General features: G+C 38.2%; 1 protein-coding gene across 8 annotated transcripts in view; it reads right to left on the reverse strand.

The window, feature by feature from the left end:
• The window catches only part of TEC (tec protein tyrosine kinase), a 116,531-nt gene that overhangs the window by 17,695 nt on the left and 86,288 nt on the right, over nucleotides 1-12,548 (reverse strand). For 7 of the 8 annotated variants that reach the window (XM_027836514.1, XM_027836509.1, XM_027836513.1 and 4 more), the window contains 4 exons: nucleotides 10,123-10,295; nucleotides 9,260-9,325; nucleotides 3,409-3,463; nucleotides 1,395-1,474 (listed from right to left, as the gene is read on the reverse strand). In XM_027836514.1, coding sequence (XP_027692315.1) covers nucleotides 1,395-1,474; nucleotides 3,409-3,463; nucleotides 9,260-9,325; nucleotides 10,123-10,295 — 374 coding nt within the window. The remainder of the gene's footprint in view (nucleotides 1-1,394; nucleotides 1,475-3,408; nucleotides 3,464-9,259; nucleotides 9,326-10,122; nucleotides 10,296-12,548) is intronic. The other variant, XM_027836512.1, reaches the window with a different exon arrangement.

A 12,548-nucleotide genomic window follows, 5' to 3' on the forward strand; every position in this document is an offset into this window, starting at 1 on the left:
GAAAGAGAGAATTGGGATCCAAAAATATTTTGAAAAGCTATAAAGATTAACAGAATTTTATAAAATGAATTTTAATTGTGATAAAAATAAAGTCCTATACTTGGGTTCAAAGAATCAACTGCCCAACTGCAAGATATAGAGGCACAACTAGACAACAATTCACATGAAAAAGAACTGAGTTTATTGGTACATAGTAACTTAACATGAGTAATGACATGATGGTCATTAAAACTAGTAAAAAAAAAAAAGCCTTCATGGAGACATGACAGCTGTCTGTCTTCAAGTATGTAAAGAACTGTCTTGTGGAAGAAAAATTAAAACTGTTCTGCTTGGGCCTAAGAAGAAAGAAATAATAAAAATGATAACTAATAATTGATAAAAATAAGAATTCATAGATACAGATTTCAGATCAATGAGGAACATTTTTGTAACCATTAAAAGAAAGAATTAACTGCCTCAGGGTAGTGAGTTCTCCACCACTTAATGTCTTCAAAGACATTTGGATGGCTAGTTGTTAGGGAGATTGTAGAGGGAATACTTATAGATGAACTCTGAGATCCCTTCTAACTCTGAGAATCTGTGGCCCTTTATTTATATGACTCAAAAGGGAGTACAAATTTTAAACACTTGAATGTAAGAGTCACATTTATAGTGAGTTAAGCTGTAGGAGAAGTTTTCATCGTGAATTTCAGTCTTAAGGTCCCATAATCCAAGAGATTACTTTTTTTTCTCAAAGGCATGTCACACTATGTTGTTGTCCAGAGGCGGGGCCTCCTCCATGAAACACACTGTGCACAATACCATGATGGCAGGTTATCAGGAATAACGGACATCAAGCAATATGCTAAGGTACAAACTAAAGCACTGGTCTACTTTGCAGACTGTCAAATGTAAATAAATTACATGGATAAGGGAAAAACCCATTCAAAATTATATTTTAAATGTATTAACCATCAATAAAATATTTAAAAACACAAATAAGAATTAAAAATTATAAAACAGTAAAACTTCTGACATACATGTACATATTTTAAATATGTGATAATTTTTTTTAAATCAACAAAATCCCACGTATTTCCATGTACTCTAAAAATTCTTTCTCTTCTTTGTATTATCTTTATCTTTTGGGTCTTTTTCTGGTTTTAAAAGAACAACAACAACATTTTAAAGGGTTAGATTCCATGGCTTCCATTAATTAACTATTTGTAACTAGCTTGTCCAGAAGCTATAGGAACAAATGACTGAAATTATGAATCCAGATGACAGAACTGGCATTAGAGATGAAATCTAGATTACTATTAAATATTTATATAAAAGGTATGTTTGAATTTTATGAATCTAGTAGTCTACAAAATAAATTCAAACAAACTCTAGATAAAAGTTGAATGACTTACCCTCCAAATTTTGTATAAAGGGAGACTGTGTACATGCCTGGTTGACTGGAGTCCCTCACTATGAAACCACCTTCTTTATCCTAAAATTGAAACAAAGCATGTTTTATGTGCCACAAACCTTAATTCATGCCATAAAAAATGAAATTGATAAGATATCTTTGCAATTAATTCGCACATTTTTTTCAGTCCCTAAAATTTACGTTGGACCTGCCTATATTTAATGCCACTTCCCCCTAGGCCTATTCTATCCCTACCTACCCCCTCTTCCTGTTGTTTGCCATATCAAACCCATGACAGGTCACAAAAACATTTATAGAAAATGACCTAACCATTTCCTACAAATGGAAATTCCACTGAATTGAAATTCCATGAAATCAAACCTGTTCTTATTTTCTTTAGATCCTGGCTGTGTATGTAAGTAACTAGTAAAAAATTTACTCTATAATATTTGATTTTCACTTCCTATACTCTCTCTTTTAATCAAATCTTTGAATCTTAATTCAATATGGCTTTCTGCTCATATGGCAATTTTCCAAGTGCCTCTCTTTAAGTAAAAACTACATTCCTCAATTTTCAGGAAAACAAATGGTTAATAGCATTATTTCCACGGACAGGGAAATGGAGACACAGTAAGGCAGTGTTCTGGAACACTAAAAACCATGGAGATTAGGGTAATCTGCCTGAATATGTAAAGTAAAATTCCCCAGGGGATTCCTAGCCAAAAAGCAAAAGATATAAAAACAGAATTTTTATGAGCCCAATCCCCGGAAACAGCTCTTCTACCAACAAAAATCCACTACTATAAATTAAGACTATGCTTTAAGAGCAAGAGTACATCGAATATTGGCAAACAGGCAGATTTCATTCTTACTTATTCACAGTTAAAGATAATGTGACAATCTCTTATTCCTCAGGTAAAGTCCTAATCATACACTGACTCTCTTGGTGACCTTATCAGCTATAAGAGCTTTAATAAGCTCTATGCAAATGATTCCCAAATCTATATATCTAGCCCCAGTCTCTTTCCTAAAATCCAGTCCTACAACACCAACTACTTTGTGTCTAGCTCTACTTGGATATCCCTCAAAATCTATCCTTCTTCCAAACTTTCCTGTGTCTATTGAGGGCAATGACCCACATTCATTTTTCACATTCACATTCATCAATAGCTATTATTTAGCTTATGCTATATTAGCTATTTAGTTTATCCTATAGTTAAACTATATAAACATAGAACTAAAAGGAATATCAGACTTCATCAGATCTAACGCCCTCAATTCCCAGATGCTAAAAATTGAAGTCTAGAAGGGCTAATATGTTCTAGGTCTAGGTTTTATACACACACACATATACATATATGTTTTAAAGGATAAATCTGCTAGTTATCCTAATGCTCTTAAATTAATTGAGGTAGTATAGCAAATTAAAAAGACAGGGAGATATAGGTTCTTTTCCACTAACCACCTCTGAAAAATATTTTTATATATAAACTTTTATATAAATGTATTATATATATAATAAACAAAATTATAATAAAATATTTTGCTTTATAGTAAAATGTTTTATATGATATATTTATAATATTTCATATAACTATATAAATATATCTATGAAATATTTTTCAGAGCTGGCTAGTAGAAACAAAACTATGTCTCCCTGACTCTTTTTAATTTACTATGCTACCTCATTTAATTTAAGAGCATTAGGAAATTAGCCAATTTCTCCTTTAAGACATATATATTTTATAAAGCTATTTTCACCTCACTAATTATCACAAGTATAAAAATGGCACCACATACTTTCAATATAAATCACTTATTTAAAAAAAAAAAAGACTACAGTTCCAAGAAGGGAGAAAAAGATGACTCAGTTCAATACTGAACTGCATGTAGCAATAATGAGCAAGAAAGAAATAGAATGAAAAAGTAATAACACAGTTAACATCAACATCTACCTCCTTAGTGTCTGGTAGAAACAATAACTACCTCTGTACCAAGATAACACAGTCACTTACTTCACTTTTAAGGAGCTGCTCTGCCTTACTCCTATTCATATTTCGACAATACCATCTGAAGAAAAGAGAAATGAAAAGGTTTGAAGTTCACATTTTTAAAGGCCCAATCCAATATACTCCATCCCATACTAGGAACCTGATTTCAGGTACTGTGATACTATAATACTATCCAGGATTAAATGTCTCTCATTATTCAAGAAAGGAAGAGATTAAAAAAAAAATTTTTTTTGGAGGGGAGGGTTTCTGGAGAGTACCACCAAATGGCTCTCATCCTCTTGCCTAGAGCCTTCCTACAGTACCAGAGCCAAAAGACTAGAGAAGAAAAGGACACTCAGACCAGGAGCTATCTGGGAAAAGCCTGTAGTTTCCACTGTCATCACAAAGTTGCTCTCGTTTTAACATCACTACCGTTAATACCAACCACCTTGCAAATATTTTTCATACATCAGTGGGCTGCAAAAACTCTCTTCGATCCATATGAGATTGGCTGCTGTTTTCATGTCCATCAGTGTCACTCCCCTCTCTCCCCCTCCCCCTCTCCCAATCACTCCAGCTCTTCCATTACTTCCCGTATCACTAAAAGAAAAGCTCTAGCAAAATACCTAAAATTCTTTCCCAAACGGTGAATTCGGAGGACAGCACACAGCCTGTAAGTCTTATCTGAAGTAAAAAAGGGTCAAGAAAACAGAAACAAAAGAATAACAGATGATAACTGTGGAAATAATAAGAATAGCAAAAAACAAAAACAAAAAACAAAAAACAACCACATGGGTAATACACAGAAAAGAAGTTAAGAAAGGAAGAAAGACATAAAAGAGATTATGTTACTACCATGTTAAAGGCAGTGCTATTAGTGTGAGTCCAGATTCATGATTTCATTAGATTAACACCTTGTCTATAATTTATAGTCCTAGAGATTGATCTGGGGCCACAAGAGGTCAAGTGATTGCCAATGGCCTCGTAGCTACAATATGTCAGAGGCAGGACTTTAAGTCAGGCCTTCCTGTCTTCAAAGAAAGTTCTCTCTCTGATGTCATAGCACACTGCCTCTCCGATGTTAATGTGAACTAAAAATAATTAACAGAAGCATATGCCAGATTTTGCTTTTGCTTTTCTTCGTACACTAGATGTGTGTGAGTGTTTGTAGATGAGTGTTTGGAGTAATAATGATAATGATAATTATAATAACAATACTCAAATCCACAAGAAAAAAATTAGGTGTCCTTAATTATGAGGCCAATTCCCTGCAGACCACTGGTACCCTTCCAGCTGCCTGGTTACCGTCAGGTATCTTTCTAAGCTCTGGGGATCCTCTGTTGTCACAGAGGGTGGGATTGACTCTGTTCCAGATAAGGAGGTGGGTTATGCTGCCTCTGAAGCAATAGCAGGAAAAGTCTCAGGAGTCAAAGACTTTGAGCCATGCCAAGTGATTCATGGAAGGACAACTCTCTACTTGTTGAAATAACCTTTGTGCCAAATCTCCAAGCTCTGCCAAGATCCTCTCTCTTTGACAATCCCTCCTTTAATGACGATACATCATCAAGGGCAGGGCATGCATATCCCAGCAACCTACCCTCTTACTGCTAGTCTTACGCATCCTGAGTTCAAAGTTGCTTATATATTGTGATGATATGAACAGCGATGCTAAAAGCAAATCCACTCTCCAAATATCTCACCTACTATTGTGCCTGAAATTCTACCATTAAAGATTCATTCCATGGGAAATTCCTTTCTTTTGGGTTGAAATTTCAGAAATTTCCTATTAAAATATAAATACCCCTGGATATAAGTATTATGTCAAGCTATTATCTGTCACCAAGACAGTAGAGACCTATATTATACTAACCTCTGAGACATTACTGAGGCACACATGTGCCATATGCCCTAAATTCTTACTCTCTTTCTGGAAAGCTCCTCCCTCTAAAGTTCAAGACTGACTCGAACATAAGGGGAGCCATTGCATTCTCACTTACAAACTAGAATGTTCCCCCAAATTCTCCTTGGAAATATGAAAGCCTCACTGAAGGGAGAGAGAGGAAGAGGAACACAACCAGTGGGTTACTTAGTTCTGAATCACTGCCCCAAACAACACCTAGCATCGCCCAGCTGGCACAGCCTACGGTGTACCTCAAAGTTCAAAACACTGGCTTCCAAGATAATCCTGAGCATCCTTGTAATATGCCTTTTCTAAAACTACAACCATGAACATCTCACGTGGATACTTGTTGTATCTCTAGAGTTGATATGAATTTGCCACTGTGTAGACCAGCATAAACAACTTAAAGTGAATTAGATTACCAGATTAATCATCTAACAAGGACTCAGGAGATTTTTCCTTTTTCCTTTTCCTTTTTTTCTTTTTCCTTTCTTTCTGTTTTGTTTAGAGAAGGGAAAGAATGAAGGAGAAAGGTTTCAAGGCACTGGGTCTACCCTAAGGGCAGAATCATGTGAGGAATCACAAGGCTGAGGTTCAATTCCAGTCAATCTAATTCAGGATTAGGGCCCATGAAACTTGGTGTTTGTTCAGTTTTGATAACTGTACTTAAATATAATTGGCTTCTTTTATAATCTTATGTATTTTACTTTGTACATTTAAAAAATTATTCTGAGAAGAGATCCATAAACTTCATCAGTCTGTTGTGTAAAAAAAAGGTTAAAAACTTTTCTAACCCTGTTCTCAATAAATGCATGCTCTGGGGCAAGGCACTGTGTTAGGTAGTTGGGGGGGCAACATGGAGACATTATACACTGGAAGGGGGACAGAGACAGCCTAGGAAAAGGAAGGGACACAAAAGGGAAGAAGAAGACAGCTGAAGATAAACCTCGCCTACTTGACAATTTTGCCTGTGGTTGACATTGCCCCTTGAATCACCCTTTCACACTCTAAGTCCTAACCCTATTTATTCCCTGGGGTTCCTTCCTCTTGCCCCATTCTCCCACTGCCCACACATTTTTTGATGACAACCTTGCCCAACTCAATTCATATTCAGTTGGATTATTACGTGTTAATCACTTATATAAGCATGGCCCAGCGGTCTTGACCTAGAACAAAACACTTAATCTCTCTATGCCTCTGTTTCCTTCCTTTATAGAACATGGGGATGGGGGTAGGGGGAAAAAATTGGGCTAGAGGACTTTCCAACTCTACATCCTCAATATGAGGAAATGTAAGGGAGCATGCTAAACATTGGAGATAGAGATAAAAAGAAAAAAGTAATCCTTGCCTCAGTCACATTGTACTTTGGGGCAGGGGAGTGGCAGAATGTGGATGATGAGAAAGGGAGACAGTAAAAGTTATTAGAGGGTGGCACAGTGAATAGAGCACCAGCCCTGGATTCAAGAGGACCTGAGTTCAAATCCGGCCTCAGACACATAAAAACACTTACCAGCTGTGTGACCCTGGGCAAGTCACGTAACCCCATTGCCCATAAAAAAAAAAAAAGAAATCTAAAAGTTATTGGAGAAAAAGGTCATTAACAGCTGGTGGGGGATAAGGGACAGAGTCAGGAAAGGTTTTGCATATACAAGTGGCACTTGTCCTGAGTCATGAAGGAAGATAAAGATTCCAAGAGGTAGAGGCAAAGAAGGTATTGCAGCATCACCTCAGTATGACTTCCTTCCTCTGCCCCTTGACTTCACCAGCTGGGCCTGGGATGTAGAGGCAAGGGCTATGTTACTGATAGACCCAGGATCCTCAGAGACCACCAGGGGAGGCAAATAGCAGCCAGACCTATTCAGGTCCTTCTAAGTTCCAGGCTAAAAGCAGTATGGCTCTTGTCCATCAAATGGTCAGAGAATAGGTTATTTTTAGTCCTGGGTAAATTGGAAGCAGAAAAAGGTGAGACCTAGGGACCAAAGAACAGAGCTAGTGGACAAGGTTGCTGACTTTCCAGGTAAGGTTTCCTTCAAAAACAGCAAGCTGCAACAGGGGACCAGGGGGGCAGAGAAGAGCTCTTTTCCTGCCAGGCCTAAGCTTCACCTTTTTCCCTTCAACTTCTCATTTGGATTCAAATGCTGTGAATGAATGAATGACATCTCCACTTTCTGGACAGCCACGGAAGGGTTCCTGGCACCAAGTTCTACAGACAGCAAGCCTAGTGAATCATATGTAGATGCAGGGAATGTGAAGACATCATCGAATGCCCAATTTTAGCTTATGTAATTTTATTGAGTCCTGACAATAGACTGCGGACTATTATCAAAAATTCTTGCCTGGAACTAAATGAACCACAAGGGAGAGGCCTTAAACAAATCAAGTTCCTGTATTCTGATGGAGAGCCAGATGACCTGAGGATCATAGATTTAGCGTAGGAGAAGACCTCTGAACTCATCTTATCCAACTCTCATTGTAAAGACAAGAAAAGTTGAGGCTAACAGAGGCTAACGTGCCCAGATTACACAAGTAGTTAGGGCAGTTAGGTGGCGCCATAGTGAGTAGAGTGCCAGGTCTGGAGTCTAGAAGATTCATCTTCGTGAGTTCTAATATGGCCTCAGATACTTACTAGCTGTGTGACCCTGGGCAAGTCACTTAACCCTGTTTGCCTCAGTTTCCTCATCTGTAAGATGAGCTAGAGAAGGAAATGGCAAACCACTCTAGTATTTTTGCCAAGAAAACCCCAAATGAATATGACTGAAAAATGATTCAACATATCAGTAGTTAAATGGCAAAGCTAGAATTTCAACTCAAATCATTTGACTCTAAATTCAGCATTTTTTCTATAGTACCATGCTGACTCTTAGATCCCAAGCACCAACATTTCAGTAGCCCAAGATTCTTCCCACTGCCTCATCGTTAATATAGGATTTCAAGCTTAAAGTTTAAAATTGTACTAAGACATTTAGGACTCTATATATAGGGACTCTCCCACTTTAGGAGAAGAGGATTTTAGAACTGAAAGGAACCTTAGAGCTCATCTACTCAGCCCCTCCCCCATTTTACCAAGGAGGAGACCATAGTTCATAAAAGTCAAATGGCTTGCCAAGATTCACACAGGTAGTCTATGACTTACATGTCTCCATATTTCTCCTAGTGTCCAGAATCATCCCTCAGGCCTCTTGGCCACATCACTTCAAAATTTCTACTCTTACTATCTTCCAAAATTATAATAGTTTAGTTCTTACTCTCCCCCTACTTATTACAACAGCAGTAACTCCACTTGGTTCTGAGATAAAAGTATGCTAGCACCTCGGTTCAGTTTACATTTTCTATTTAAGCAAATGTTACTAGATGGTGGTACTGGAGAGAGGAATAACAGAGAAGAGGATATAAAAACTCATAACATGAATGAGCGAAACTCTGGCAGACAGTTACAGAGTGGCCAGTGGGATTGCAGTCTGAACCCACATGTTTATTACATTAAAAACAGGTCACTCTGTGCATCATAGGTACTCTGTGCTACACAACCAGCTGTAGGATAACTTTTGGATTTTTCTCCCTAAAACTATTTTAGATTGACCCCACTGTATGCCTATGTGTATGTAATTACACACAACTAAGCAAGACAGTGCCTCCAGGGAGGGAAGGAGAGATGGCAGGGGAAAGGTAAAGGGAGAAAAGGAGGGAGAGGAAGAGAGAGAGCAAGAGGGAAGGAAGAGGGAGAAGGAGAGGGGGAGGAAGTGAGAAAGTGGGAGAAAAGTGGGAGAGATAGAAAGAAAGAGGGGGGAAAGGGAGGAAGAGAGAGTGGGAGAAGGAGACGAGAGAGAGAGAGGGAGGGAGAGAGAGAAGGAAGGAGGGAGGGAAGGAAAGAGAGAGAAGAAGAGGGAGAAATAGAAAGACAGAGAAACAAAAGGCAAAGAAAGAGATAGAGAGGAAGATGATCTATTTTTCCTGGTCATGAAAATATTTACTTACTCATATTGATCTAAGTTGTTAAATTTCTTCCCTGTAACATAGTTGCTTGGAATGTATCCTTCACTCCTAGAAGTAAACACTGGGCATTAACAGACAGGAAACAATCTCTCTTCTGACACTACAATTCCCACAAGCACAATTCAGGAGGAGCCCTAAGCATTCCTGAGTTGGGAGGCTGGTAATGACTGAATCCTGCTGGAAAGTCAGAGGCTAAGGCCAGGCAGAAGGGCTCTTTTCACATACACAGCAGTTCTGAATACAAGTAGGGTGAGTATGACTGGGGAGGCATATGTGGGAAAGAACCCTAGTGCCCTCCAAATTAAGTCTGGAAAATATTCTTGTAACTCAGCCCTCCTCATTATTTTTTAGGAAGCCTCAATTGTATTTTATAGCTTTTATTACTTTAACTCCTCTCTAGTTTCAACTATGATTACCCAAATTGATTTTAAATGAATTGGAAAAGGTTAAATTATGAAATTTAAGGGAATGAGGAGAGTTTAGTGTGAAAAATCTAAGCCTAAATTTTCCCTTAACATTTGAAAGCACTTAGCAGAGTTTCTAGAACACAGGTGCCATGTAAACACTTATTCCTTTTCCCTTGCTCTTACCCTTCCCTTAGGAAAAGAATTACAAATCATAACGTCTTTAAAAGAATGAATGAGTTAGATCCCTAAAATAAAAGTATTCTTATAGAAAGGCACAATTAACTGGCTTAACATAACCACACCACAAATATAACTATATAGATATATGACTGAAATAACATGTGACTTCAGAAGTATCTCATTAGAGACACATTCTGTCCGTTTTTCATGCAATATTCCCCAAAAACATAAACATAATGGAGAGGAAAGTCTATTTACCCATACTTATCTCTTGCTCTCCACCAATGAACATCATTTTTTTCCAGTATAATATATTCTTGGCCTCTCTCTAGTCTGAGATCATGTGTTTCTATTGCTTGGAAATCATACATTGCTACAACTATTTCTTCATTTTTATCTTCTTCAGGCGGAAGAGGAGGTGGAGGCCTTCGCTTTAAAGAAGAAAAAAAAAAGGAGATAAAAATCTCTTCTGCCCCAGGCGAGCACAGTGTTTTGACCAGCCCATTCCATCACTAGACCTATGTTTTGTTTGAAACATTAGATGTTCCAAATTTGTAGGGTAGAAAGTAAGTAGAAATATCAGTTTCACCTAATTTCATCAGGAGGTATACCATCCCAGGTAGTGACTTAGTAATTAAAGAGAACACCAAGGTTTCAAAAGGGAGAGAAGCTGAATGATGGCACCATTTCACAGAAAGAGTGAAGTCAGAAGCAGATGGAAAGACAACAAGGCTAGTTTGAGGCGTGTCGAGTTTGAGGTACCAGCAAGACATCTATATAGAGATGACCTATTGGCAATTTAAGACATAGGTTTCAAAACTGGAAAGGGGCAAGGCTGGAAATACAGATTCAGGAGAAATGTGCAGAGAGTGGGGCAGCTAGGTGGCGCAGTGGATAGAGCACTGGAGGGCCTGAGTTCAAATCCGGTCTCAGACACATAATGCTTCCTAGCTGTGTGACTCTGGGCAAGTACTTAACCCCAATTGCCTCACTTTCAAAAAAAAAAAAGAAAAGAAAAGAAATGTGCATAGAGTTGATGGCTGAATTCAGTCATGAGAATGAATGAGACTGCCCAGAGACAAAATGTAAAAAGAGCCAACAAGATGGCTGAGAACAGAACTTTGGGGAACACATGCCTTATCCAGTAAGGAAGAGGACAAGGAGCCAATAATGGAAATGGAAGAGCAGTTAGATGGGCAGTAGAACCAAGAGAATGTGGTGTCTCTGAAGCCGTGGGAGAAGAGACAGCCAGAAGACAGAGGAAATCACCAATACCAAATGCATCCAGAGAGGTCAAGCAGAATAAAGGCTGAAAAAATCCTAAATTACAGTTTTAAAATATTACTATTAAGGAGAAGAGATGGTCATATCTGTTTACTCACTGATAGCTCTCCTTCCATGAAACAGTGTTTCTGAAGAAAACAGCCGTAATACTGATAAACCTGATATGCTAACCCAATTTCAATCAGCTATTTTACTCCTTATCTCATTCTCCACAGCAGCTATTCCAAACCTCCTCTGCCCTCCTGAAGCCTCCCAGCCGAAGCCTCAGCTGATGATCTTGTTGCTTTCTTTGCTGAAAAACTTGACCCTATTTGATGACTTCCCTCTCCGTTCATTCTCATCTCCTAATTCTCTCTTCCTTTCCCCCAGTCTTTAACAATGACTCCAATAAAGTCCTTTTCCTTACTAAGGTCAACCCCTTTCTACACATGCTCTTGAAACTATCCTTTCCCACTTTCTCCAGCAAACCTAATTTTCAGTCATCTTCATTCTCTCCCATCTTCTATTTCTCCCTTTCAACTAGTTCTTTTCTTATTGTATTCAAACATGACCAAGTCTCCCCTACGCTTTAAATTTTCACTAGATCCTGCCATCCCCTCAAGCTATCATCCTATATCTCTCAAGCCCCTTGAAAAAACTGTCTGCATTCACTGGCTCCATATCTTTATCCTCTCATTCACTGCTCAACACTTTACAATCTTGCATTTGATCTCACCATTCAAATGAAACTGTTCTCTCCAAAGTTCTCAGTGATCCCTGAATTGCCAAATCTGATGGTCTTCAAGTCCTAATTCTTCTCAACCAATTCATTTGACACTGTTGCCCATCTTCTCCTCCTGGATACTCTTCTCTCTGGGTTCTCATGACACTTTTCTCCCAGTCTTCCTCCTATCTGACTGACCATTCCTTTTCTGTCTCATTTCTATGTAGATGACTCCAGACTCAGCCTATTTACAATCCAGAATGTTAGTCCTATATCAACAATTGACTTTTGGATATTTCAAAGTCCCAAAGGCATCTTAAACTCCACCTATCTATAACTGATCTTTCCCTCTAAACATTCCTCTCTTCCAAACATCCCTATTTATGTCAAAGGTACCATCATCCTTTCAGCTTCTCAGGTTTGTAATCTTGGCATTATCCTCAACTATTCATTTTCCCAAACCACACATATTAAATCAGTTGCCAAATCTTATAATCTCTACCTTTACAACTTCACAACATCCTTCACATCTGATTCCTTCTCTCTACTCACACATCTACCACTTAAGTTAAGACCTTCATCACCTCTTCCCTAGATTATTACAACAGCCTCCTGATGGGTCTCTCTGGTTCAATTTTTTCTTCATTCCCATGCATTCTACACAAGTCTGCCAATGTCATTTTACTTAAGTGCAGAT

Source organism: Vombatus ursinus, unplaced genomic scaffold (genome assembly GCF_900497805.2).
Source record: "Vombatus ursinus unplaced genomic scaffold, bare-nosed wombat genome assembly UNPS02014818.1, whole genome shotgun sequence".
NCBI lineage: Eukaryota > Metazoa > Chordata > Mammalia > Diprotodontia > Vombatidae > Vombatus > Vombatus ursinus.